The 21915-nt window shown below is 52.5% G+C and overlaps 10 protein-coding genes across 10 annotated transcripts; 5 read left to right on the top strand and 5 right to left on the bottom strand.

The window, feature by feature from the left end:
• Positions 1–200: 200 nt before the first annotated feature.
• On the top strand, positions 201–1604 carry A1O5_01978 (uridine kinase; the record flags this gene model as incomplete). Its single annotated transcript, XM_007742594.1, has 1 exon — positions 201–1604. One exon carries the CDS (start codon positions 201–203, stop codon positions 1602–1604), a length of 1404 nt encoding a protein of 467 aa, XP_007740784.1.
• A 670-nt stretch (positions 1605–2274) lies between these two features.
• Positions 2275–2715, top strand: A1O5_01977 (uncharacterized protein; the record flags this gene model as incomplete). Its single annotated transcript, XM_007742593.1, has 1 exon — positions 2275–2715. One exon carries the CDS (start codon positions 2275–2277, stop codon positions 2713–2715), a length of 441 nt encoding a protein of 146 aa, XP_007740783.1.
• A 1215-nt stretch (positions 2716–3930) lies between these two features.
• A1O5_01976 (uncharacterized protein) lies at positions 3931–4155 on the top strand (the record flags this gene model as incomplete). The annotated part of the gene is made up of 1 exon (XM_007742592.1): positions 3931–4155. One exon carries the CDS (start codon positions 3931–3933, stop codon positions 4153–4155), a length of 225 nt encoding a protein of 74 aa, XP_007740782.1.
• A 1188-nt stretch (positions 4156–5343) lies between these two features.
• On the bottom strand, positions 5344–6016 carry A1O5_01975 (uncharacterized protein; the record flags this gene model as incomplete). Its single annotated transcript, XM_007742591.1, has 2 exons — positions 5344–5501; positions 5611–6016. The coding sequence occupies 2 exons, from the start codon at positions 6014–6016 to the stop codon at positions 5344–5346; spliced, it is 564 nt and encodes a 187-aa protein (XP_007740781.1).
• A 1247-nt stretch (positions 6017–7263) lies between these two features.
• On the bottom strand, positions 7264–8706 carry A1O5_01974 (uncharacterized protein; the record flags this gene model as incomplete). The annotated part of the gene is made up of 1 exon (XM_007742590.1): positions 7264–8706. One exon carries the CDS (start codon positions 8704–8706, stop codon positions 7264–7266), a length of 1443 nt encoding a protein of 480 aa, XP_007740780.1.
• Positions 8707–9000: 294 nt separating this feature from the next.
• A1O5_01973 (uncharacterized protein) lies at positions 9001–10737 on the bottom strand (the record flags this gene model as incomplete). Its single annotated transcript, XM_007742589.1, has 1 exon — positions 9001–10737. The coding sequence occupies one exon, from the start codon at positions 10735–10737 to the stop codon at positions 9001–9003; it is 1737 nt and encodes a 578-aa protein (XP_007740779.1).
• Positions 10738–12126: 1389 nt separating this feature from the next.
• Positions 12127–13537, top strand: A1O5_01972 (uncharacterized protein; the record flags this gene model as incomplete). The annotated part of the gene is made up of 3 exons (XM_007742588.1): positions 12127–12498; positions 12553–13078; positions 13128–13537. The coding sequence occupies 3 exons, from the start codon at positions 12127–12129 to the stop codon at positions 13535–13537; spliced, it is 1308 nt and encodes a 435-aa protein (XP_007740778.1).
• Positions 13538–14375: 838 nt separating this feature from the next.
• Positions 14376–15900, top strand: A1O5_01971 (uncharacterized protein; the record flags this gene model as incomplete). The annotated part of the gene is made up of 6 exons (XM_007742587.1): positions 14376–14597; positions 14657–14817; positions 14870–15157; positions 15218–15477; positions 15552–15632; positions 15704–15900. The coding sequence occupies 6 exons, from the start codon at positions 14376–14378 to the stop codon at positions 15898–15900; spliced, it is 1209 nt and encodes a 402-aa protein (XP_007740777.1).
• Positions 15901–16742: 842 nt separating this feature from the next.
• A1O5_01970 (uncharacterized protein) lies at positions 16743–17884 on the bottom strand (the record flags this gene model as incomplete). The annotated part of the gene is made up of 2 exons (XM_007742586.1): positions 16743–17774; positions 17834–17884. 2 exons carry the CDS (start codon positions 17882–17884, stop codon positions 16743–16745), a joined length of 1083 nt encoding a protein of 360 aa, XP_007740776.1.
• A 544-nt stretch (positions 17885–18428) lies between these two features.
• Positions 18429–21111, bottom strand: A1O5_01969 (cell division control protein 48; the record flags this gene model as incomplete). The annotated part of the gene is made up of 5 exons (XM_007742585.1): positions 18429–20507; positions 20561–20810; positions 20867–20922; positions 20984–21011; positions 21065–21111. The coding sequence occupies 5 exons, from the start codon at positions 21109–21111 to the stop codon at positions 18429–18431; spliced, it is 2460 nt and encodes an 819-aa protein (XP_007740775.1).
• Between the last annotated feature and the right edge of the window lie 804 nt (positions 21112–21915).

Raw genomic sequence — 21915 nt, 5'->3', positions numbered from 1 at the left:
TGGAAATTTGCGTTTGACTGGCGACTGGCGTTGACGTGTTTCAATGTGGTTTCATTCGCTCCTCATTGTGCTCTAAGATTTGAAAGACATCATCATTTTGCTCTTCCCTAAAGCAACTGCCCTGCCCGAGAGATTTTGAACTCGCGTGCACCTCACAAACTCCTTGATTTGGGACCTTAGGTTCGCAATTGAATAACAAGATGTCATATGGAACAGATCTGCGAAATCTCTCAATCCTTGCGTCAGCTGGAAAAGCTGCTAGTGCTGGAGAGATACCTCAGAAAGCACACTACTCCCCACCATGGGCCGACATGAGCATTATTGGAATAGCTGGATCTTCCGGTTCGGGCAAAACAAGTTTGGCCGTGGAAATCGTGCAATCTCTGAATCTCCCTTGGGTCATCATCTTGTCTATCGATTCATTCTACAAGTCGTTAACTCCGGGACAAAATGCGATGGCGCATCGCAATGAGTACGACCTGGACTCGCCTGAATCCATCGATTTTGATCTCCTCGTGGAGAAACTGATAGACCTGAAACAAGGGAAAAGAACAGACATACCAATCTACTCGTTTCAACAACATCAGAGGTTAGACAAGACCGTTTCGATATATTCACCGCACGTTGTGCTTCTCGAGGGCATCCTAGCTTTACACGATCCCCGCGTACTCGACTTATTGGACATGAAGATCTTCGTCGAAGCCGACCCAGATGTGTGTCTGTCGAGGCGGATCGTCCGTGATGTCAGAGAGCGCGGTCGAACCATTGAAGGGGTCATCAAGCAGTGGTTTAGATACGTCAAGCCCGTCTTCCAGAAATACGTCGATCCACAAAGAGAGATTGCCGACGTCATAGTACCCCGAGGTATGCAGAACAAAATGGCCATTCAGATGATTGTCAACCAGACCAGACAGATCTTGAAGGAGAAGTCCATCAGGCATAACGCAGAGTTAGAGAAACTGGGCCAGCACAGTGAAGATTACACCTTCTCCGAAAACGTCATGGTCCTCGGCGAAACACCACAAGTCGTCGGAGTATCAACAATTCTGCGAAACCCAATAACTGACCAGGTCGATTTCGTCTTCTACTTTGACAGGCTGACAGCGCTCTTGATCGAGAAAGCTCTCGATTGCCACCACTATGTCGCGATGAACATAATAACTGCAACAGGCTGTAAATATTCTGGACTCAAATCGGCTGGCATAGTCTCTGCTGTGGTCATTCTTCGAGGCGGAAGCTGTATGGAGACCGGCCTCAAGCGAACGATTCCAGATTGTCTCACGGGCCGACTACTTATCCAATCCAACATGCGCACCGGTGAACCAGAACTGCACTACCTCAAGCTCTTTCCTGATCTTGCTGAGCATGAAACAATTATGCTTCTTGATCCGCAGATGTCCAGCGGTGGAGCTGCTCTGATGGCTGTCAAGGTTTTGGTTGATCACGGCGCAGCCGAGGAAAAGATCGTTTTCGTCACATGCCTGGCTGGGCGACGGGGTCTGAAAAGGTTGATGACGGTTTTCCCCAAGATCAAGGTGGTGGTTGCCAGAATTGTCGAGGACAATGAGAAGAGGTGGATGGAAGAGAGATATTTTGGCTGTTAGCTGGCTCTGACGCACCAAATGGTGGCCAAGGCTGGCGTCTTTGAAGCAGGAATCGCTGCTGATTCGCCGAGCCGGTCAAGATCCATGGATCCGGAGACTGCTGAGGCCACAAGTGCGAACAAATCCGACAGTACATGCATACATACGAGGCGGCACCGTCAAAACCTGTGGATTCCATGAACTCAGAAGGTCGGTTAACTCTGGTTGGAGTGGAGCACGAATCTCGACATCAGAAGGTTCTCTAGATGAAGAGGACCTTCAAAAGCATATAAACCCTCCCGGTTCTGCTTTCAAAAATTTTCTTCAGCACCGCAAATATTCTCTCAACAGCTCTAATATTGCACACCTACACTGTTATTATCTCAGAAAAGACCCTTTCGCAAGTTCCAGCAGTCGAAACGGGGCTGCTCCAACATCCCGGCATTTCAAAGTTCATATTCTTCAGATCAAAAGCTCTTCGATTCCTGAGACGTCATCACTCCTACAACTGAGAGCGACTGTCTTCACTATGGTTGCATTCAACAAACTTGCTGCGGTTTCAGCGCTAATTGTCTCGCTCGCCGCAGCCGCTCCCGTGAGAAATCCAAGCCACCTCGATCAAAGGATCAAGTGCCTGGCTCTGGGCTGTACACGCCCGGCACTAGCACCGCCTTCACCCGCCGTTGTAAACATGGCGGGAAGTGATGCGTCGGCTGAGAGGAGCGAGAACGTTAAGGATTTCGCAGAGACTGAGAGTTCCGATATTGCTATCCATGATGATACCTTGGCTCACGGGGACGAGCCCGAAACGATCATCCCTGATGGATTGAGGATCCTTGTCAAGGATGACATTATCAAGAAGCTGTTGGAGGAGCACGTGGGAGATGAGAGAAAGGATGTTGGTCATGGCGAGCGCGAAATGCGGGAGCAGCTTGAACAGCCTGGTGTGGTAGAGGAACATGATGACACCACCCTTATGCCTAACTCCCATCTTTCCACCACCGGCTCCGACGAGATCCCCGAATCAGCCCAGCCTGACGAGACCGCGCGCAATCCGCCCCTCAAGGCAGAGGAGAGACTGGCTTATAGTCTGAAATCCGATTTGACAGAGTTGGGCCACGGGAAGGATTAGCCTGCCTTGCGATAGCGGACGATGTTCCTTTGATGGTTCCCAAAGCCCAGGGTCCTCGACGAGTTGCACAGGAGAGGAGAAGGAGGATTGGTTAGAGGAATAGAATTGGAAGGAAAGATGTGGTGGCGAAGGAGGAGCCAAAGAATGTCTGTTTTTTTTTTTAAATATGAGACTTGCGAGAGCAATCGTTCGATAGCTAGGGCCGGACGGGGTGACTAGACAGTATTGTTTAGAAGGGCTTGGACACACCGTTCGGTGATGGAGGATGGAAGATGAAGGATGGAGGTTAGAGATAGAGCAGCGTGGAGCTTTCATATACCCGGTACCTAGCTAGGATGTATGAATGATATATCCCGGATATGAAAGATGAACTTATTACTGCGTGCTGTGCCCAGTACGTTAGAATACCTAGCGAGGCTAGATCGAGTCCTCCTGCACCAGCAGGCGCCAAACTCTACCGTACAAATCGAGACTGCGGAGTATTGCGGCCGTATAGTGCAGTATCAAAGGAACGCGACATCCGTTGCGTTGCCTGCAGCCCGACCTTTCAATGAGATTTAAATGATTCTACCTACAAGCCACAAGCGTACAAGTATCTTCCTCCTCCCCCCTTCCCACCTCTAAACAACATTCACAGGGATTCTTTTTTGGTTCCTAGACGAATCTGAGTTTTCCTTGACTATCAAGGCTTCAGTGTGTCCCGACTTTGGAGAACTTGACCTCATTCGAGCCTTCAACCATTTTATCCCATCTTCCACATTCCATTCTCACGCTGCCCGTCATGGTGAGTTGTGCCCCTAGAAGAGGAAACACCTACCCCAGCTCTAAGAGACCATTTTCGAGGGAGAAAGGTCCTGGAATCACATTAGAAAGTAATATATACTAACGATACCACGATCGGTCTGTCTCCAGTCTCTCCGCGTCGCCCCTCCAGCAACGCATCCAACCAGCACATCGAACACGACAGCCTCGAAGCTCTCGTCCAGCACCAAGTCCAAAGACCACCTCGACCGCGGCGCGCCCTCGGCCCCAGGCCTGCACGACACGCTCCGTGCCTCGCTGTACCCTCCCCCCCAATCTTCCCCAACCACACAAACACTCGCATCAACGCACCCTCTGGAATCCCGCCTGGCGAACTGGCAAGCGACACAAGAGGCGACGCGGCTACAGCTCCTGCGCCGCAACTTTGGTATTGCAGAGCCGCTCCGCCGCGGCATGGAGCTCAAGCTGGTGCGGGAGGCGGACTCGTTTCGGCCCTCCGTGCTCGGCAGGCCGGCGGGCGTGCACGAGGAGATATTGACGGGGCGGGACACGGAGATTAGCTGGGAGGACGTCTACGCCGGACAGGACGGGGTGAGATTAGCCGGACAGGGCGGCGACGGACATGGGGTCGGGTGGATGGAGGAGATGGAACGAAAGGTCGGGATGGGCAAGTGGTGAGTGAGGGGCTGCGGCTGGTGGGTGGATTGGCTGGTTGGCTGCCCCGTGTAAGCCAGCACTGCTACAGATCGACGAGAAGGAGAGGGAGAAGGACAAGAACAAGAAGAATGGGAACGGCACGCTCAGAGCCTTCCCCTTCAGCGGTGGTGATCTGAATTACGTGGCAAAGGGGGAGAACGCGCTCCATATTGTACCCTGAACACTGGACCGGCCTGGCCTGGCAGAACATGCATACCCTTTTCATTCTCGCGCGGAACCCGCTCGGTGTACGGGAGTACGGTGTACTAGGATGGGGGATACCAAAAGAAAAGAAGAAAAATAAAGCGAGGGCGGGCGTGGAGGCTGCTCAAACTGATCTCAATCGATCATACAGATCGCATCCATCCGTTTATCTATCCATCCTGCGACAGATGGAAGCGCTCTGAGGAAACCCAACAGGAAAGGCATCGTGTATCAATGTCAACGGCATTGATATTGACTTCGACGATGATGAAAGAGACGCAAAAAGATGTGTATTCCTCGTGCCCCGCGCAATATGTACTCCGTTGCAATGCTGCAAGATCCTGCCTGCTCTGGCCCCTGGACGAGAGCTTCATCCACCAAATCCTGGCTGCTGCACATATGACGCATGACGTCCATGGCCCGACAGCCGTTCACGTCCTTCTATATACAGCAAAGTCTCGAATTCCGTGCTGCAATGTAACTCTTCTCAGATGCTTTCGGTCGCTGCGTTGGAAAGGAGAACTTTGATCTTCTGCCCCAGTTTCTCACCGGCTCCTTCGTCTTTTGCTCCTGCTTCTTTGATCCGCGTGGCATTGAGAAACCCCGAGAATGACCAGCTGCGAGAGGTGCAGATAGAATGGTGGGAATATAATGGAGATCCGCCTCTCCACCCTTTCGCAGACCCGGTCCAACTAAAAACATACCAAAATCCCGTCTGTTCCACCAACGCCATGCCATGAATTCAAGACAAAAATGGATTCTTCCACAAGAAACTCGGGATGGAGCTGAAGGAACTACCCTCGCTGGTCCAAATAAAAGAGACCAAAATCTCTTTCCGCCGCACAGTGACCTTCGTTCAGGCTCTCCTTTCCTATTCACTCGTACTTGACCAATTCATATCTTATAACATGGCCTCTTCGGATCGCATTTAAGCAATAGCATCTGTGATTAAGTGAGGCGGAGACATCACATGATGATGCAACGACAGCCGGGGCTTCTGCCCTCACCCTCGCGGTGTGCTGAGTATGTGGATTTGCCGCCCTTGGCGTCGTCTTCTTCAACATAGTCTTGCGGTTTGATTGTCATGTGCAGCACATTCGGTGCGTCGACGGAGAACTTGTAATCTGGTGTGTGCGCCAAAGGGTAGCAAGAAGTTAGATCTGAAGTGAACAAGCAACGAACCACTTCACGAGGTTGTTCGTCTTCTCCTACTCTCGAGACGTATTTGCTCACCTTTTAGGGATGCTTTATCATCCAATAGCTTGCCCATACTTATCAGCCGGATGGAAGTCGGACTGGACGGTTTTGTCTCCCACTCTTCCCGCCATTCGCGCAAAATCAACTCCTTCAGCTTGTAGACGCTTAGGTTAAACGGATCATTTTCCGGAACCTCGACGTTGCGCTTGGCGAAGTATTTGTTGTCCAGCTTGAAGGGATGCCGTGCTCCTGAGGTGAGGAGCAGGGTCACCGTCAAGGCTGGGCCTACAGCAGTTGGTGCTGGTGCTTCGTCTTTGGCGGGGACGGTTGGTGACGTCTCGTCTGAGGAAGGGCCAATCGCGGTAGAAAACTGCCTTGACACTTTCTGCTGGGGTTCGGCGACTGCAGCAGACGGTGGAGGTGGATTCATAGCCTGAACCATTGCGGTGTTCGTGTCGGTTCTTTGCGGACCGAGCGATTGTGGCAGTTGAGGCTCATGCGCAGGCGAGGACGTGGTTGTTTCTGGAGGAGACGAAGAGGACGGTGGTGCATCAGGGGAGGCAGAAGGGTCGGGAGAAAGGTTCGACATCTCGACGGGTGCAGTGGAGGAGAGGTGGTGTTGTTGCGCACGAGATTGCAGTTGCAACCGAGGACTATCTTGGGCTACTAGCGAGCTAGTGACCTCGATGGGAGCGCTTGAGTCGTCGACAGCGCTGTTGTTGGAAGTGGGACTCATCGCCTCATGTGAGGCGCACACAAACCCGTTACAGATATATGCACAGACGAGGGAGAAGACAAAATCGGTGGTGGCAGAGAGCAGAGAGCAGAGAGCAGAGAGCAGTCAATGCATCCAAGTCCAGCGAGTGACTAGAATGGGAAAACCATGCCAAGTTTCTGGAGCGAAACAGTCAAGGAGGAAATGATGGTGATGATGCGAGCTGAGAGAGACTCCGAGCTGAGCCCGTGCGCCTCTGGTAATAAAGTGTGCAGCAGTGGGTGTCGCAAGAGTAACTCGAGGAGGCGACGCCGAACACGAAGAGACCAGACCACGCAGCCAGCCCTTCCTCCCTTCTGGAACGGACGGGTCCCGGAGAATTTTGAAACTGAGCCACAATGAGCTTGGATCAATCCATGGCTCATGCACTCGGGCAACAGATCTGGGGGGAAGAATAGTAAGTCTTAATATGCTCGTTGGTGCCGTTGCTTGTCTGGTCACGGGCAAAGAACGAGAGAAAACGGAGGACGGATTCCAAATGGCAAATGGCGCAGGTAAGGATGGTGGGATTTCCCGGGGGGGGGGTACCGCCTGCCTGGTGGCCCATATCCCTGGCGCACCCGCCCCTATTGCATGCCTATTGGAGGGATCTCTAGGTGCTAAGTCGGGGCTTCTAGATAGAACTGCGAGGGCCGCTGGGGCTGCCTCCTGCAGTTAGTAAGTTAGTTAATCCTCAGGGTTCTTGGGGCTCCTCTGGTGCCTGATGAGAAACTTTTGGCCTGAACTCTCCAACCGGGCGACTAGTCAGCCATGATTACGAGAACACTCTCCTCCACCTCTCTGCATGCCCATCAGACCACCCGCTCCATTCTCTTTTATCTTTGGTTCCTGTCCCTCGTTCTTGTTCCTGTTCCTATTTCCTGGCGAGCTGGTACCTTGCAATGAGGATGACGACATCACTATGGGGGAGTAGTTCACAACCACATCTCATACTGGCTCACGTCCTCCATCCGGATGCCCTCATTGTCCTGCTTTACCCCCAACAATCTGACATGCCCAATTGTCGCACCGCTCGCATCTTGACTCTTCCATCCTTCCAGTCGGGCCTGTAGTCCCTTGACGGATTCGCCATCATTCTTCACCAGTAGAGACACGGCATCGTACCCTCCCGCCCCCGGCGCAACTCCTCCCACCACGCCAGGCAAGCTCGTGCAGAAATCCAACAACTCGGTAATCACAGGGGGTTCAATGGGCACCTTGGACTTGACAGACATTTCCCTCACCAGACTTCGAATGGTGAGAATGATATCCCCCAATGCCGTAAAGTCATTCTCGATGCCTTGGACCTCGACCAGCCGTCTCAATTCTCGGCACAGTTCCGCTTGACCTTGTTGTAATGCAGTCCACAGGAACGTCGCCTCCGCATCATTGTCTTTGCGCCACTGCAGTACCTTCTTGACCATCCCTGGTGTCTCCGATCCACAGTCCACGTCGCACATGACCAGCGAAAGACTCTCTGGAATCTGCACTGCCCGGCTCGCAATTTCGACGTCCCATCTTGCGTCTACATCCAGATCGTCCACGCAGCGGTGTAATCGTTCGCCGAAGCCGGCACTCGTAGGCTCGCCCACGTTCTCCAGGATTGAAGGTGTGAATCTTCGATAGAGGCAAGAGCCGTAGACCGCCGCTGCAACATCAAAGCCTGAGCCGACCTTCCCTTGGGCCGCGCAGTGTGCAGCCTGAGCCAAATTGTGGATAGTCCGATGATTTGGCGGTATTTCTTCGGCAGCGGCAGCAGCAGCAGCAGCAGCTTCCCTTTTTGAGTAGAATGCAAGCAGTGCAGACACGAACGCTGTGACCAGCGCAGCCGAGGATCCCAAGCCAGTCTTGTGCGCCTCGCTCAGCTTGACTCCAAAGCTCGTAAACCGCGTTGACTTGGCCGCCAATGGCTCGGGAGACTGAGGTTGTGATTGCGAGTAATAGTCGTCGTCGGCCAATATCGTCACTTTGATCCTCTCCTCGAAGACATGATGCGAACCACCCGACACATGCGACAGATAAGTCAGGGCGTACCTCAACGTCGTCTCGACGAATCTGTTCGCACTCGTGGTGAACGACCCGGCCCCTTTGTGATCTCGAACTTGCTCAACCGTGACCGCACCACTACCAGCAGCAGAGCCGTCGATCCGATATAGCCATCTGGCGTCACGAAACTGGGGCGACTGGACCAGGACGTGCGGCCGGCTGCTCAAACTGTCAGGCAGGAGGTCGCCTCCTCGCCACGGCTGGACAATCACATGGATCCGGGCGTTGAGACCGAACACCAGACCCGTGTGTTGGCGGTCCAGGACCAGGAATCCGCCTGCGAAGAGGACCTTTCCTGGGGCAGAGACGGCCACTACTGCTGGAGGCGACATCGAAGAGAGAAAGAAAAACCCACGGAGAGGAAGTTTGTGAATGAGATGGCGCTTTTTGGTTTTAAAAGGGGGGACAAATTCCATTGCCGAGCCTTCAACAACACACATGGTAGACGGTGAGGTTCGAGCCAATCACTGTGCGCAAAATATCCTACCAATCATTGTCGCTCCATCCTTAAATAGATCTATCAAACTACTCGGCGAGGTCAGTAAACGAAAACAGCCTACACCTAGGTATGTCTACAATCACGCTTGCAATCAGTCCCTGACGAAGAACAACCATCCCCCCCTCCCTCATACGACAGTAATGACCTGTCGCGGAATAGCCCTCAGGATGGCGTCCACTCTGCCAAACCTGGCTTGGAACCCCTCGCGGCTCCAATCCGCAAAGACATGGTCTTCGACAATTTCGCCGTATCCGAGACGTTCATAGGTGCCGGCCTTTCGTTTCGCTCGCAAAGCCAGCACCAAATGCGCATTATTCTTTGGTCCATCGCTGTCACTCTCATCGAGAAGCATTGTCGATATCGCGATCGGCACAAGAACGAACTCCGAATCCCATGAAACATGGTGTTCTCCCGGCAAATCGTAGTCGTAATCTGGATAGAATCGGTTCACATCCATTTTGCCATCCTTCATTTCCGTGCTTCGACTGATAATTGGCCACCGACTCCGAACCCAGGGCTTTTTCCAAGTTGCCTTGAGAAGAGGTGCACGAAGGGTAATTACAACTTCATCCCTGCCAGAGAAGCTGCCCATCTCCGGTGGGCCCTTGGTGTCGCACCGGACATCCAACAGCTCGACCACTCCGAAAACGGAATCTAACCTCAGATCCCAGGCAACCCTGACTTGGACAGATGCCCAGGACCAACTCGGAGCCCTCCATTTTGCTGGTCTTCCGAACTGTGGCCCCGCCGGAGCCCGCCACATCAGATCGAGGAGGAGAGTATTTTTCCAAAGACCTGCGAGAAACATGTCTTGAGGCTTTAGCCTGTGCAATCTTTGAGTCAAAGCCGCCAATGCGGGGAAAATGTCGCTCGGATACGAAATATGCAGACGCGTGTACTCTTCCACCGTTCGATACCACAGTGTTCTCGGGTCTTCCTTCCCGTTCTCGCCCAGCGTCTTCCACGAAGGATCCCAACCGTGCAAATCCGTCAAATTCACGAGTTCATCTGTCGCCTCTTCGTCGCTGACGCCGCTCTCACTTCTCCTCATGCGTCGACAGGACCAAATTACCTCTTGGGAGCAAAAGTGGAGCACACGAGCAGACAAGTGCATCTCTTGATATACCCAGGCGCGGTCCAGCAGTGGGAAATTCTCTAGATCCAGGTAGACTTCGTGAACTGGGTAGCTTGGAGGTTTTAAACGAACGTAGACATTGTCGCTCCCACCAACCAGGCGGGCCAGGTAGCGGGGATCAGCGGTACTATAACAACCTTGGCAGCCTTCCTTGGACTTGGAGGCAGCAATGGTGATCAAAGCGTTTTCGTATATGGAACCGACCTCCGCAGCGTTCAAAGACCAATCGGCATTGCTATCTTGAAGAATGCACAGGGCATCAATCCACAGAAAATCGATGCCTAGCCGGCGACAGATGTCTATGGCGTCTTGAAAAGTTTTGCTGAGCTCTTTCCATGGTACCTCAACCTTGAGCTTTTCGATCGTGGCTCGTTTTGCCTTAAGAATAGTGCTCTCAGGACGTCGAGGAGAAGGGCCCCAACAGTGGCTCAGGCATGCGTAAGGATGTCTCTTTTGTCCAGCGACTTCACGGAGCACGACCTTCCCATTCGCGACCTCCAAGAGGCGCCGAGGCAGCGGCGGCGTATGGCTACCATTGCCAACGTGGGATTTGGGGCAGTTCGGATGATTGCCCAGACAGTCTGTCATCCAAGCCTGGATTGTCTTAAATGTCGCTTCTGAGGACGTCTCTCCAGGAAGCAGATGTCGAGTCTTTTTTGAACCGGGCGGCCTCCGACTCTCTGCTAGATATGCCGCTGTATCAGTCTCTTGTACCGGGCCTCGTATCATCAGTCCAGCCAAGAGCTGTTGAGAACAAATCCCAGCGCAATCGAGGAAGAGTGCTAAATTAGCCTTCGGAACAGGAATAACACTCACAGCCAGGGGAGAAAATGTCAAGCTGGATATTTTCCTCATCTGCTGCGTCTCCATCCCTGTCCAGCGTCAAGTCAAACCAGAAGTCCCACGATCCATCCAAAGAACCGTCACGAGTAAGGAGACTAGGGTCATAGCACGCAATGCACTTGGCCAGAAGAGAGCACCGACAGCAGCCGAGTTCTGCAGCACGTCGGAAGTCACTCACAGCGCAAGACCAGTCCCGGCCACGGCTGGACGAATTTTTGGGCAAGCGGCAACAGAGGCATTGTTCAGAAGAAGGAGCACTAGTATCAGCAAGGCGGACTCTGCAGAACTCGAGGAACGAGCTCAAAGTCATTGGAAGGCCTTGAACTGGATAGAGAGCGGGAGATGGCGACTCGGCGAGTTATGTAGTGAGAGGAAGGTTGTTTCTGATGTGGTGCTGGCTGCGCTAAACCACATGCGGCACCAGCCCAACCGCCATCATGTGACATGCAATGCATAATTTCTTACAACTTGACTTTGTCCAACCTTTCTCTTCATCTTCAACCAATCCCTTCACATCTCGGATCCAAATATCCACAGCCCGCTTCTCTAGCGGATATAGGGGGCCGTGCTGTCCATTGCTCCACGGCTTTTTCATCCAGTCGGACTCCCTGGGTTGCGGATGACGTGGTATGGCCCGTCGAGACTTATGCCCCATGAACGATACGGAGCCTTACGACTCCGTCGACATGGCCAGGATCTTATCTCTTGTGTGGTTGTGTCGCGTGCCCACGGATGCTCATTTCCATTTCTCGTGGAGCCTCGCTTGTCGAAATGGGAATCATCAATCTGGCACCTGAGGCCACTCTCACGAACTCAAAATGTCTTTGTTTCCGGCAAATCCGTCGCCGAGGGGTGCCTCTCGATCGCCTGCGTCCATCCCTGGGATTTGATCTCGCTCACTGTTTGTTGTTTTCTGCAAGATATCCTTTGTTCTTATGTTGGCTGCGTACGTCCTCCTTGTCTGTTGCGTCAATCTTTCCTTTTGCGATCCTTCGGTAGTCACTCGGGCGGTATCTGGCTAAGCGAATCCCTCATCTGCTCCATCCAATCAATTCAAGAGTTGGAGTTTTGAAGATACACTTGAAGGTGGTAATTCCGGGGGTCCAACTTGGACGATTGCCACGGACTTAATTGAGGGCTGTCGCTAGAACAGACAGGCTTGGGGCTCACGATAGGATAATTGAGACGGGACATCCACCCTTGCCCGACCCTTTGACGAAGTCAGTTCGATGTGCGCAACAGTATCAGGGAGCACGGAATTCTAGAGAATACATAATGGGGTTTCTGGGCCTTGGCGAGCCTTCCTGGGGAACTCTCATCATCTTTCTCGGAGCATGGATCAACCGAGATTTTACCACTCCCACGGCACAAGCGAGTCAAGACTCTTACGTCGCTCTTGTGGAAGATGTTGGTCATGAGATGGGACTTGAGTCTCTAGACTCGATAGACACCGGAGACGTATCGGTTACGCTTTCACCCAATCCCGATCGACAGAGGCATTGGCGTCATAGAGAGTTGTCTCTGTTCGGGCTCAAAAGGACAATCCGAACACCAGAGACAGCTGTCTTCCGGAACAGAATGCTCAGCAGAGTGCTTCTGCGCTTTCCTTTCTTGGTCGAGATCGTTTATTGGGCTCTCATCTACGGCGTCAGTTGGGGCTCATTCTCTTGTTGTGAGATAGGCGGCTAATACATTTTGCAGGTCTACCAGTTCGGTCGGGGCCAATTGGCTATAAGATTGGTCGACAAGACCATCGACATCGCTTGCCATCATGCTCTGGCTGTTATCACATTAGAGCAACGTCTCCACATTTTTTGGGAGTTGACCATCCAGCAGTTTTTCCTCCAGTACCCTGGGTGGATGTGGTGGATCAACCGGATCTACAGCTTCGTCCATCTCCCCGCAACAATAACTTTCTTGGTCGGCTTGTACTATTTCGCCATAACACGGAACCGATCGAATATCAATTCGAACTCGCCTGATCATGTCCGAAGCTCTACCGGCCCCGAACTCTACGAGTCCAGGCGTCGGGCTCTGGCGCTTTGCAACCTATTTGCATTTTGCGTCTTCAGCAGTTGGCCATGTATGCCCCCTCGTCTGTTGGGGGACTCGAAATTACCAGGGGAGCCGGGTGAGCTCGCGCGAAGTTTTGGCTTCATCGATACCATCCACGCACACGATGGAGCCGTCAGCATTTTCAACACCAGAAAATGGACCAATCAACTAGGTAGGAGGTACAACTTTGTGGTCGGAAAAAGAATGCTAAGCCTGCCTAGCTGCAATGCCCTCGCTCCATTTCGGATATTCGCTCCTTGTCGGAGTCTCTATCATGCGACTTCCTCTGACTCCCCCAGCCAGAAGACATAGGGTATCCCTGCCCGCCATGCCATTCCTCAAATCGAACCATACCGGTTTCATCGTCCGAATCCCCTCTCTTCCCAAGTTCTGCTGCGAGATCATCGGCTTCTTGTACCCGTTCTCAATCTTGATTGCGATCGTTGCGACTGCAAATCACTTCATCTTAGACGCCCTGGCGGGAGGCCTGGTATGTTTGTTTGCACTGCGATGCAACCATTTCATGAAGAATTTTCTCCTCGTCGAGGACTATGTCTTCTGGTGCCTTCGCATTCACAAGCCGATTCAGGAGCCGCCGGTTCAAAGTGCGCTTCTGGAAGACAAACCTTAGCCATGGATTGGCACAGCACCAAATTTTGGCAGCGTTCTTACGACGATCTTACGGTCTTGCGGAATAAACACTTAGTGAAGCCTGCTGCGAAAAGGGGACCAATTTGCAGCACCACGCGGCACCGACTCTCTGATGTTCTCGCATAGCAAGGCAGTCGGATGGTCCCTTGCTGTCGTACAGCAGCCGACGCCTGTCATGGCAAGCGTCGAGGAAGTTCTTGACAGCTCCCATTCTCGAAGACGTTACTTAGGCCCAGGACAAGGTGGGAAGGGATATTTGGCTATCACAAGATAGGACCTGTTGCAAAGGATTGCCAGATACCAGATGCTCAGCGGAGAGAGGACCAAGGGGACGTCACACATAGGCGGGATACTCCCCGAATGTGCTCGGGAATGTGGGCACACTTGCGCGGAGTTCATACTCCGAACTACGAGTATACCCAACGACCATCGTTGAGCGAATGCGTCAATCCAAGGCCAACAATGTTACGGCTGTATCTCCCGAGGTCAAGGATGCGTCTCCAACCCCTTTTCCCCCACTCGGGTGTCCCATTCTCGCCATCTTATACCTCTTTTCCCCGCTCCAACTCGGTGCTAACGCGATGCGGCAACGTCGCCTGCTCGTACTTCAGCCTCGCCCCTCGGCCTCCCACAATCCAGCTCCCCTCTTTGAAAGTGGTCACATAGCGCAGGCCCTGGCTAAACCCACAGAATAGAGAACAGCATAGAGCCGTAGACCATTTTTTATCAAGGAAGCCTTTTCAGCCACTAGCGGCGCCTTCAGACAGTTACCATTCCATCCATTCTCGAGCACCTAGGGCACCCAATCTTTCCCAACAATGGCTCCCTCCGCGACGAGCAATGGAAAAGCTGTGGCGGTCAAGGCTGATGTTAGCAAGAACCGTGCCGTTATTCTCTCAAAGATCAACGATGTCTCTGTCCAGGACTGGCCTCTGAAGCTGGATTCCTATCGAGATAGTCCGCCATACGAACCAGGCTCCCCTCTTCCGAGTGGCAAAGCCCTAGTCCGCGTGCGCGCCGGAGGCATCTGTGGCTCAGACGTTAGTAGTCGTCCATGTTGAGCGGAAATTTTGTGTAAAAGGTTGACCGAGTCCCTCAGATACATTTCTGGAAAGAGGGCCGCGCAGGCCCTGATATCATCAAGGAGCCGTTCATTATCGGCCATGAGGCTGCTGGTGAAGTGATTCAGGTCGCTGATGATGTTCAGTCGTGGGTTCCCGGCGACCGTGCCGCCATCAAGCCTGCTCTTCCCTGCCTGGCGTAAGTGTGTTTTTGGATCACAGGCGCGGCATCATACTGAATATGACCACAGTTGCGACGACTGCACGACGGGCTATTCCAACCTTTGTAGTTCAATCGAGTACTACGGTGTTCCGGCACCCGGCGGCCGGCAGGATGGATTGCTCACCACCTACAAGATTGTCCCGGTCACTGCGCTGGCTCGCCTGACGCCCAGAATCTCGTGGGTCGAAGCTGGTGCAATACAACCTCTTGCCATCGCTCTCCAGATGACCAGGCAAGCGGGACTGAAGGCACACCAGACCGTCTTGATCCTTGGCGGTGGATGTATCGGGTTGCTGCTAGGAGCAGTTGCTAAAGCGTAAGTCAGACTTTGTAAGGCAATAGACAATTGACATGCACACTAACAACAATCCCACAGATATGCTGCAAGGAAAGTAGTTGTCTTTGAGGTGCAACCCCACCGAGCCGAATTCGCAAAGACGTATTGCGCTGACCAAGCATTTGTCAACCCGCCACGCCACCTGAATGAGACGACAGAGGAATACTCCAACAGGGTCGCCAAACATATTTTAAGCTCTGTCGACGGGCTCTACCGTGGTTTCGATGTTGTGGTGGAAGCCGCGGGCGCGGAAGAGTGCATGCAGATCGGACTCCATGTCTGCAAGCCTGGAGGCACCTGTGAGTATCTTCCGCATTCAATATGAGACCAACCCCAGAGTGATTTTCAACTGACCTGAAACGTTCGGTAACAGACGTCCAAGTCGGACTTCTTAACAGCCCAATGCCTCGGATCCCCATAATGGACATTTGCTCTAAACAGCTCAATGTGCGAGGTGAGGATTCTCCCAACTCACTTCCCGATCTTGACATGGACAGCCTCGTGGGCTAACAGTATTGGTTGCAGGGACCTGGAGATATACTACGAATTGCTTCGAGGATGCCATATCGCTGATTGATAGAGGCCTCGTCGACATGAAATCTCTGATCAGCCACGTTTTCCCTTTTGAACAGAGTCTGGAAGCGTTTGAGACCGTCCATGAGGTTAAGGCGAAAGACGGTAGGAACGTCTTTAAAGTGGTTATCTCCGACGAGAAACTGTAGATTCCATAGTATAGATGCCATCCACAGCAAGCCCATAGCTTGCGCTGTATTTTGCTCGCATCTGGCAGTAGACCTCATTCCGAATTTCAATGGCTACGAGACAAGTGTTGAGTCAGTGGCTATTGCTTCGTGAGCCGCCGACGAAGGAATGCGCGTCCGGTTGGCCTAGCTGAGAGCAAATTGTTTCGCCCATACTGTCGCGGTGGGACTTTTCCAAACGCTGGTGACGAGGATTGCAGCGGTGTCCAGGAATGGGGATTGTGACGAGGAAGTAGATGAGGCTGAGTATGATGGCTCTGGCAATGGTCCTGGCGGCTGCTGCGGCTGATATGTGGGTCGGCTCCCCGATTCAAATGACAAATGCAAACCGTGTGAAAATGGGTATAATGACATTCAAATGACGACCTACCAGTCAGACCCTCTTGACCCTCCTCGACCCCTTCACCAGACCCCCCTTCTCACCTTCAGCCCTCTCGCCCTGATGTAGTCCGCACCAGATTTCCATAATTCTAATCGTGAGAAGATGTACAAGGCAATCGCCGTCCATGTTGCTCAGGAAGCAACCCGACCCTTCATTGTCTACAACGACAATCTTGGATGGTAAATACATGCCTTTTGCAACCTACTCAACATCATTAGATCTATAAATATGCGTCCTCAACTCCTTTCCATCATCTTGAACCATACCAGCGTGCGCGCTGCCAGCCGAAACCGTGCCTTTTGCTAACGCCCGGACCCCATTTGTATGCATCGTGTTGATCGTCTCCCTACTCCTCGGGCGACCTCATCTTCTCGAACTGTAGCACTTGTCCATCCTCTCCATACTCAGTTCCCGTCTGTTCTCACACATTCTGCGGAGGAATCTGCAACGTCATCTTGTCTCCCTCCACCGTAGGAACACCAGGAACAACACCCGGGGCAGGCGCTGGTGGTCCCGTTCCCGATCGTCTCCTCCTTTCCCTCTCGGTAGGTCCACTCTCAATTTTACTGAGCATGAAGCCACTGTCCTCGCCAGCAATGCCACTCTTTCGGAATTTCCCACCCATGCCGTACATCCAGCTATCATCCTCGTCACTGCCCAACCAGTAACTTCTGCCAATGCTGATCATAAATCGACCAAATTTGCCCCGCCAACCCTTTCCCTCCGGCCTGCTCTCAGAGAAGGGGTTCTCTGCTAAATGCGGGTTCGTTGATGCAGCGGTATAATCGATGCCAGTTTTAGAACCGGAGGAGGCGATATGCTGTCGAATCACTATGCGCGCGAAAGCGAGCATGATGAGGCAGAAATACGCGCGAATGGTCCACATGGCGATGATGACGCCCACAGAATTCATGTTTTGACTGTCCAGCATGGCTGATTGTAATGCACCGTTGCTTCCGCTGCTCGCGGCGTTGGTTGCTGGTACTCCAGCGGCAACGGCATCTTGACCAGTACCCCCCAGGGGAGGTTGGGGTGTAGCAACGACTTCCACTCTTGAAACGTTGAACTGAGGATCCGTAAATCCTGATACTTGATCCATGGTCGATGCCCCGAGTCCTTTCTTATCGGTCTTTCCCCCGTCATGTTGTGCAAGCACCAAGAACCATGCCGCGGCGAAGATGGCAGTATATGCAGCATTAACGATACTGTCGAGGACGTAGAACCAAGCCAGCGCAAGACACTGAAGTGGTGATTGCTTTCGGATGTGTTGTGCGAGGTAAGCGGTAAGGACGAGTGCGATGGTGGAGTAGATGTACATGGTCAGCTGGAAGGGTGAGAGGTGATAGCCCGTAAACAGCGCCAGAATTCCGTAGAGGCCGGCAAGTTTATTAACAAGCATCGAGAGGGTAATGAGGCTGGCGCCCGTCGAGAGCGTCATCGTGTAGAAGAATCGCTGTTCGGGCAGGTCAGCATTGAGAATGGAAACTCCAGGCTCAAGGCTCATTGTCATACCTTTGGACGGGCCAGGCGCAGCAGACGCGCAGAAATCCCATAATTCGCCATGGTCAACAAAACTGCAAGAAAGGAATGAAAAGGGATACTGTTGTCACCGACGACAAATGTCACGCGAGAAGACGGGAATGGAGGTGGCGGCAAAGAGCGGGAAATTAAACAAGCTGGAGAACACAAGGGACCGCAGGGAGCGGCAGCCGCCGGAAGCCTTTGGGCCTCCGGAGTTTACATCATCATGCACAAGGCTGCACAAGGCTGCATTAAAGAGCACCACACCCATCAGGAAGGTTGCAGAGGGATATGGGAATTCTCAGTCAACCATTCTATTATTTTGCCTGCAATCTCATCTGTCTAGGTAGAAGGTAGAATACAAATTTGCCAGGCCATTTGATGAATTTGACGGGCATTCCTCAAAGCACGGCCATCAAGAGCACCATTCCAGCAACCATGTCCATGCATAAAACTGTGAACCACATCTGAGTGTGATTCTCGACGCCTTTCACTTTCTTTGCGCCATGAGGTCCTGTGCAGAATAGTGCTCTCCATCGAACCAGCCAGTTCAGTGGCAATGAGCTCCGTCGGAATTTCCACCATCTTAGTCGTACAAGCTGTCGTCATTACCAGCATCACCGAAGCCAGTACCATTTGCGGCATCAGCCTCTTGACCAGCAGAAGGGAATTTGAAGAAAGCACTGCCACCGCTCTGTTTCATGGCTTGAGCAAAGGCCTCGTAGCGGCGAATCTCCACATCGCTGACCGACCGCCGCGCGACTTGCATGGCCTCTTCAAAGTGTCGTCGAGTCAACTCGGGAACGGGATCTTCCATATCGTCGGCGTCCATAGCGTCTTCACCAGCAGCTTCGCGTTCCTTCTGTCTCTCAATATCCGCGGCGATCGACTCCTTGATGGCAAGCTTGACGGCGCGTTGCGTGACGAACCCCAAGTCGGCACCAGAGAAACCGTGGGTTTTGCTGGCAATGTATTTGAGATCAACATCTGCTGCGACAGGAGTCTTGCGTAATTGCGCCTTGAGGATCGATTCACGCGATGTCTCGTCAGGAAGGGGGACGTAGACCAAAGTGTCAAGACGTCCAGGTCGGCAAAGAGCATTGTCGAGCTGCTCAGGTCGGTTGGTCGCACCAATAACGAACACGTTCTTCTTTGAGGTCATGCCGTCCATCTCGGTAAGCAGTTGGTTGACAACCCGGTCAGATGCCCCACCAGCATCACCAACAGAGCCACCACGAGATTTGGCGATGGAATCAAGTTCGTCAAGGAAGACAACACAAGGTGCTGCGGCACGTGCCTTGTCGAAAATGTCTCGGATGTTGCTTTCAGACTCGCCAAACCACATACTCAGCAGCTCAGGGCCCTTGACCGAGATGAAGTTTGCCGCACATTCATTGGCCACAGCTTTGGCAAGCATAGTCTTACCAGTACCGGGAGGGCCATAGAACAAGACCCCTCGAGATGGCGAAAGGCCGAATTTGACGAATTTCTCGGGATGGTCGACAGGGTATTGCACGGATTCGATAAGTTCGCGCTTGACATTTTCGAGACCGCCAATGTCGTCCCAGCGAACATTGGGGACTTCGACCACTGCCACTTCGCGAAGAGCGGAGGGATTGGAGACACCAAGAGCATACCGGAAGTTATCCATGGTCACGCCGAGAGAGTCCAACACCTCGGCATCGATAGTGTCCTCGTCCAAGTCGATGAGGTCCATCTTCTCGCGAATCTGCTGCATGGCTGCCTCAGAGCAGAGCGACGCAATATCAGAACCGACATAACCGTGAGTCTCGGCGGCGATCGACTCCAGATCGACATCCTCAGCCAATTTCATGTTCTTGGTGTGAATTTGAAGAATCTCCAGACGACCAGTCGGGTCCGGAATGCCGATGTCGACTTCTCGATCGAAACGACCGAAACGTCGAAGGGCGGGATCAATCGAGTTAGGTCGGTTAGTGGCGGCCATGACAACGACATTGGACCGGGCTTTCATGCCATCCATAAGCGTTAGCAGTTGAGAGACAACACGTCGCTCGACTTCGCCGTTGGTTTTCTCTCGCTTCGGTGCAATAGAATCGATTTCGTCGATGAAAATAATGGCGGGAGAGTTCTTCTCGGCTTCCTCGAAAGCCTTTCGGAGGTTGGATTCTGATTCACCGGCCATCTTGGACATGATTTCAGGACCATTGATAAGAAAGAAGAAAGCTCCGGTTTCGTTGGCGACAGCTCGAGCCATCAGTGTCTTACCAGTACCGGGAGGTCCGAACATGAGGATACCCCGGGGAGGTTTGATGCCGATTGACTTGAACAGCTGTGGATGCCGCAGTGGCAATTCAACCAACTCGCGGATCTGAGCCATCTGCTTTCTGCAACCACCGATATCGTCGTATCCGACCTCGTTAAGGTTTCCTTCCTCATCCTCACGCTGGATGGGATCTCCTTCACAGTGAATGACAGTGTCTTGTGCCACAATGCCATATTCCGGGGGGTCGACTTCGACGACTTTGAATTCGACTTGTCTCATACTGGCTCGGACCGTAAAGAGGTCTCCTTGTCGCACGGGCCGATAGGCTTCGCGAAAGTAGGGTGCGAGAAAAACATCGAAGAGAGAGCCGGTCAAACCCTCCACGGTGTCTGCAATAGGAAGAACAGCAATGCGCTTTGCCTACGGAGAGAGTCAGGAATGTGCTGGAAACCATAAATCGAGACGGTACTCACATATTTGATGTCAGGGCAAGGGTGAACAGTGATGATATCGCCGTGCTTGACTCTGAGATTGTGGCGAACCACTCTGTTGATGCGAGCACTACCATCATCAAGATCGTCATCGGCCAGAACGATCAGGACAGTATCCTTGCGTTTCTTTCCTCTCACCAGGACAGTGTCGCCCCTGAACAGCTGTAGAGTTTCCATAGTGTTATTTGAAAGAGCAATGATGGAGTTGTCATCGTTGGTGGCATCGGTCACACTGCGTCATTTGTCAGCCTCTGATTCCATGAAGACATCCCAAATTGTCCAACTTACATCAACGAGTTTGGCTTCTTCTTCTTTTTCAGGATGGCTGTCGCTGTGTCGAGCTCCTGGAGGAGAGTGTCAGTCTTGAAGTTGTCACCAGGCAGATTTCCCGGATGTTATCCATACCTCTTTCTTCTCTGCGCCAGACGCATCACTTCAGCTGTCGTTAGCAGCGGCTCTCATGAATGTCATGGATGTAACACATACTGTAGGTTAACCTTTTTGTGGTGGGGATGATTGGGTTCTGCAGACATCCTGATGTCTTCAGGAGATCGAATAGGGTCCGAGAAGTAGAGTCAGAGGTTTGTTGATGTGGTTTCTAGAGACCAGAGGCAAGAGCGCTGGTCGTCGCAACAGTAGTTTAGGGACGATGAAGAATAAGACGGGTAGATGTCAAGGAACTCCTTATAAGAAGAGACTTGAGAAGCAGAAAGAAGGGATGGCAACAAAAAGGTGAGAGGGAGCAAAGCGGTTTGTTGGAAGTGACGAGGGAACGTCTTGAGGACTTGAAGCGCAGGAGAAAGGCCCGTCTTGGCGGGTTTAAATGACGGTCATTCACGGCCTAACAAACATACGTTGCCTTTGGCAGCCTACGAAAGAGAAGATGGTCGAACCTTCTCATACAGCCCAACACGATTGCCTTTGCCACGACGGCTCTACAAGTACAGGTAACAGGTCCTTGGTACAGTACATAGCTATGCTCGAGCGACTGCTGTCAGCACGATAAAAGAAGCCACGTTTCATTTTGGACCTGGCTTCATTTTCGTATTGTCTGCTTACCCCCCGTCGGTGTCGACCTCGGAGTGTGGCAAGGCTGAACCCTAGCCTTGCCGTAGGGACGCAATACTGTATTCAAATTCGCCGCCCATGACGAATAGTGGGAAAAAAGTCCATTCATGATGATCAATCGATAGACGCGCATTCATCCATGTTGACAATAGGTTCGGGGCAATCCCCGCCCTGATTCGTAGCCATACCATATTCTCGTTCCGCCAACCCTTGCTTTTTGTCCCTCCGATTATTGAAGTGCGGAGCGGAAGGGTTCTCAGAACCATGCT

This window comes from Cladophialophora psammophila (genome assembly GCF_000585535.1).
Source record: "Cladophialophora psammophila CBS 110553 chromosome Unknown aczJe-supercont1.2, whole genome shotgun sequence".
NCBI classification, from domain to species: domain Eukaryota; kingdom Fungi; phylum Ascomycota; class Eurotiomycetes; order Chaetothyriales; family Herpotrichiellaceae; genus Cladophialophora; species Cladophialophora psammophila.
Note: the sequence above shows the minus strand (reverse complement) of the source record. Positions and strands in the feature narration are given on the sequence as shown.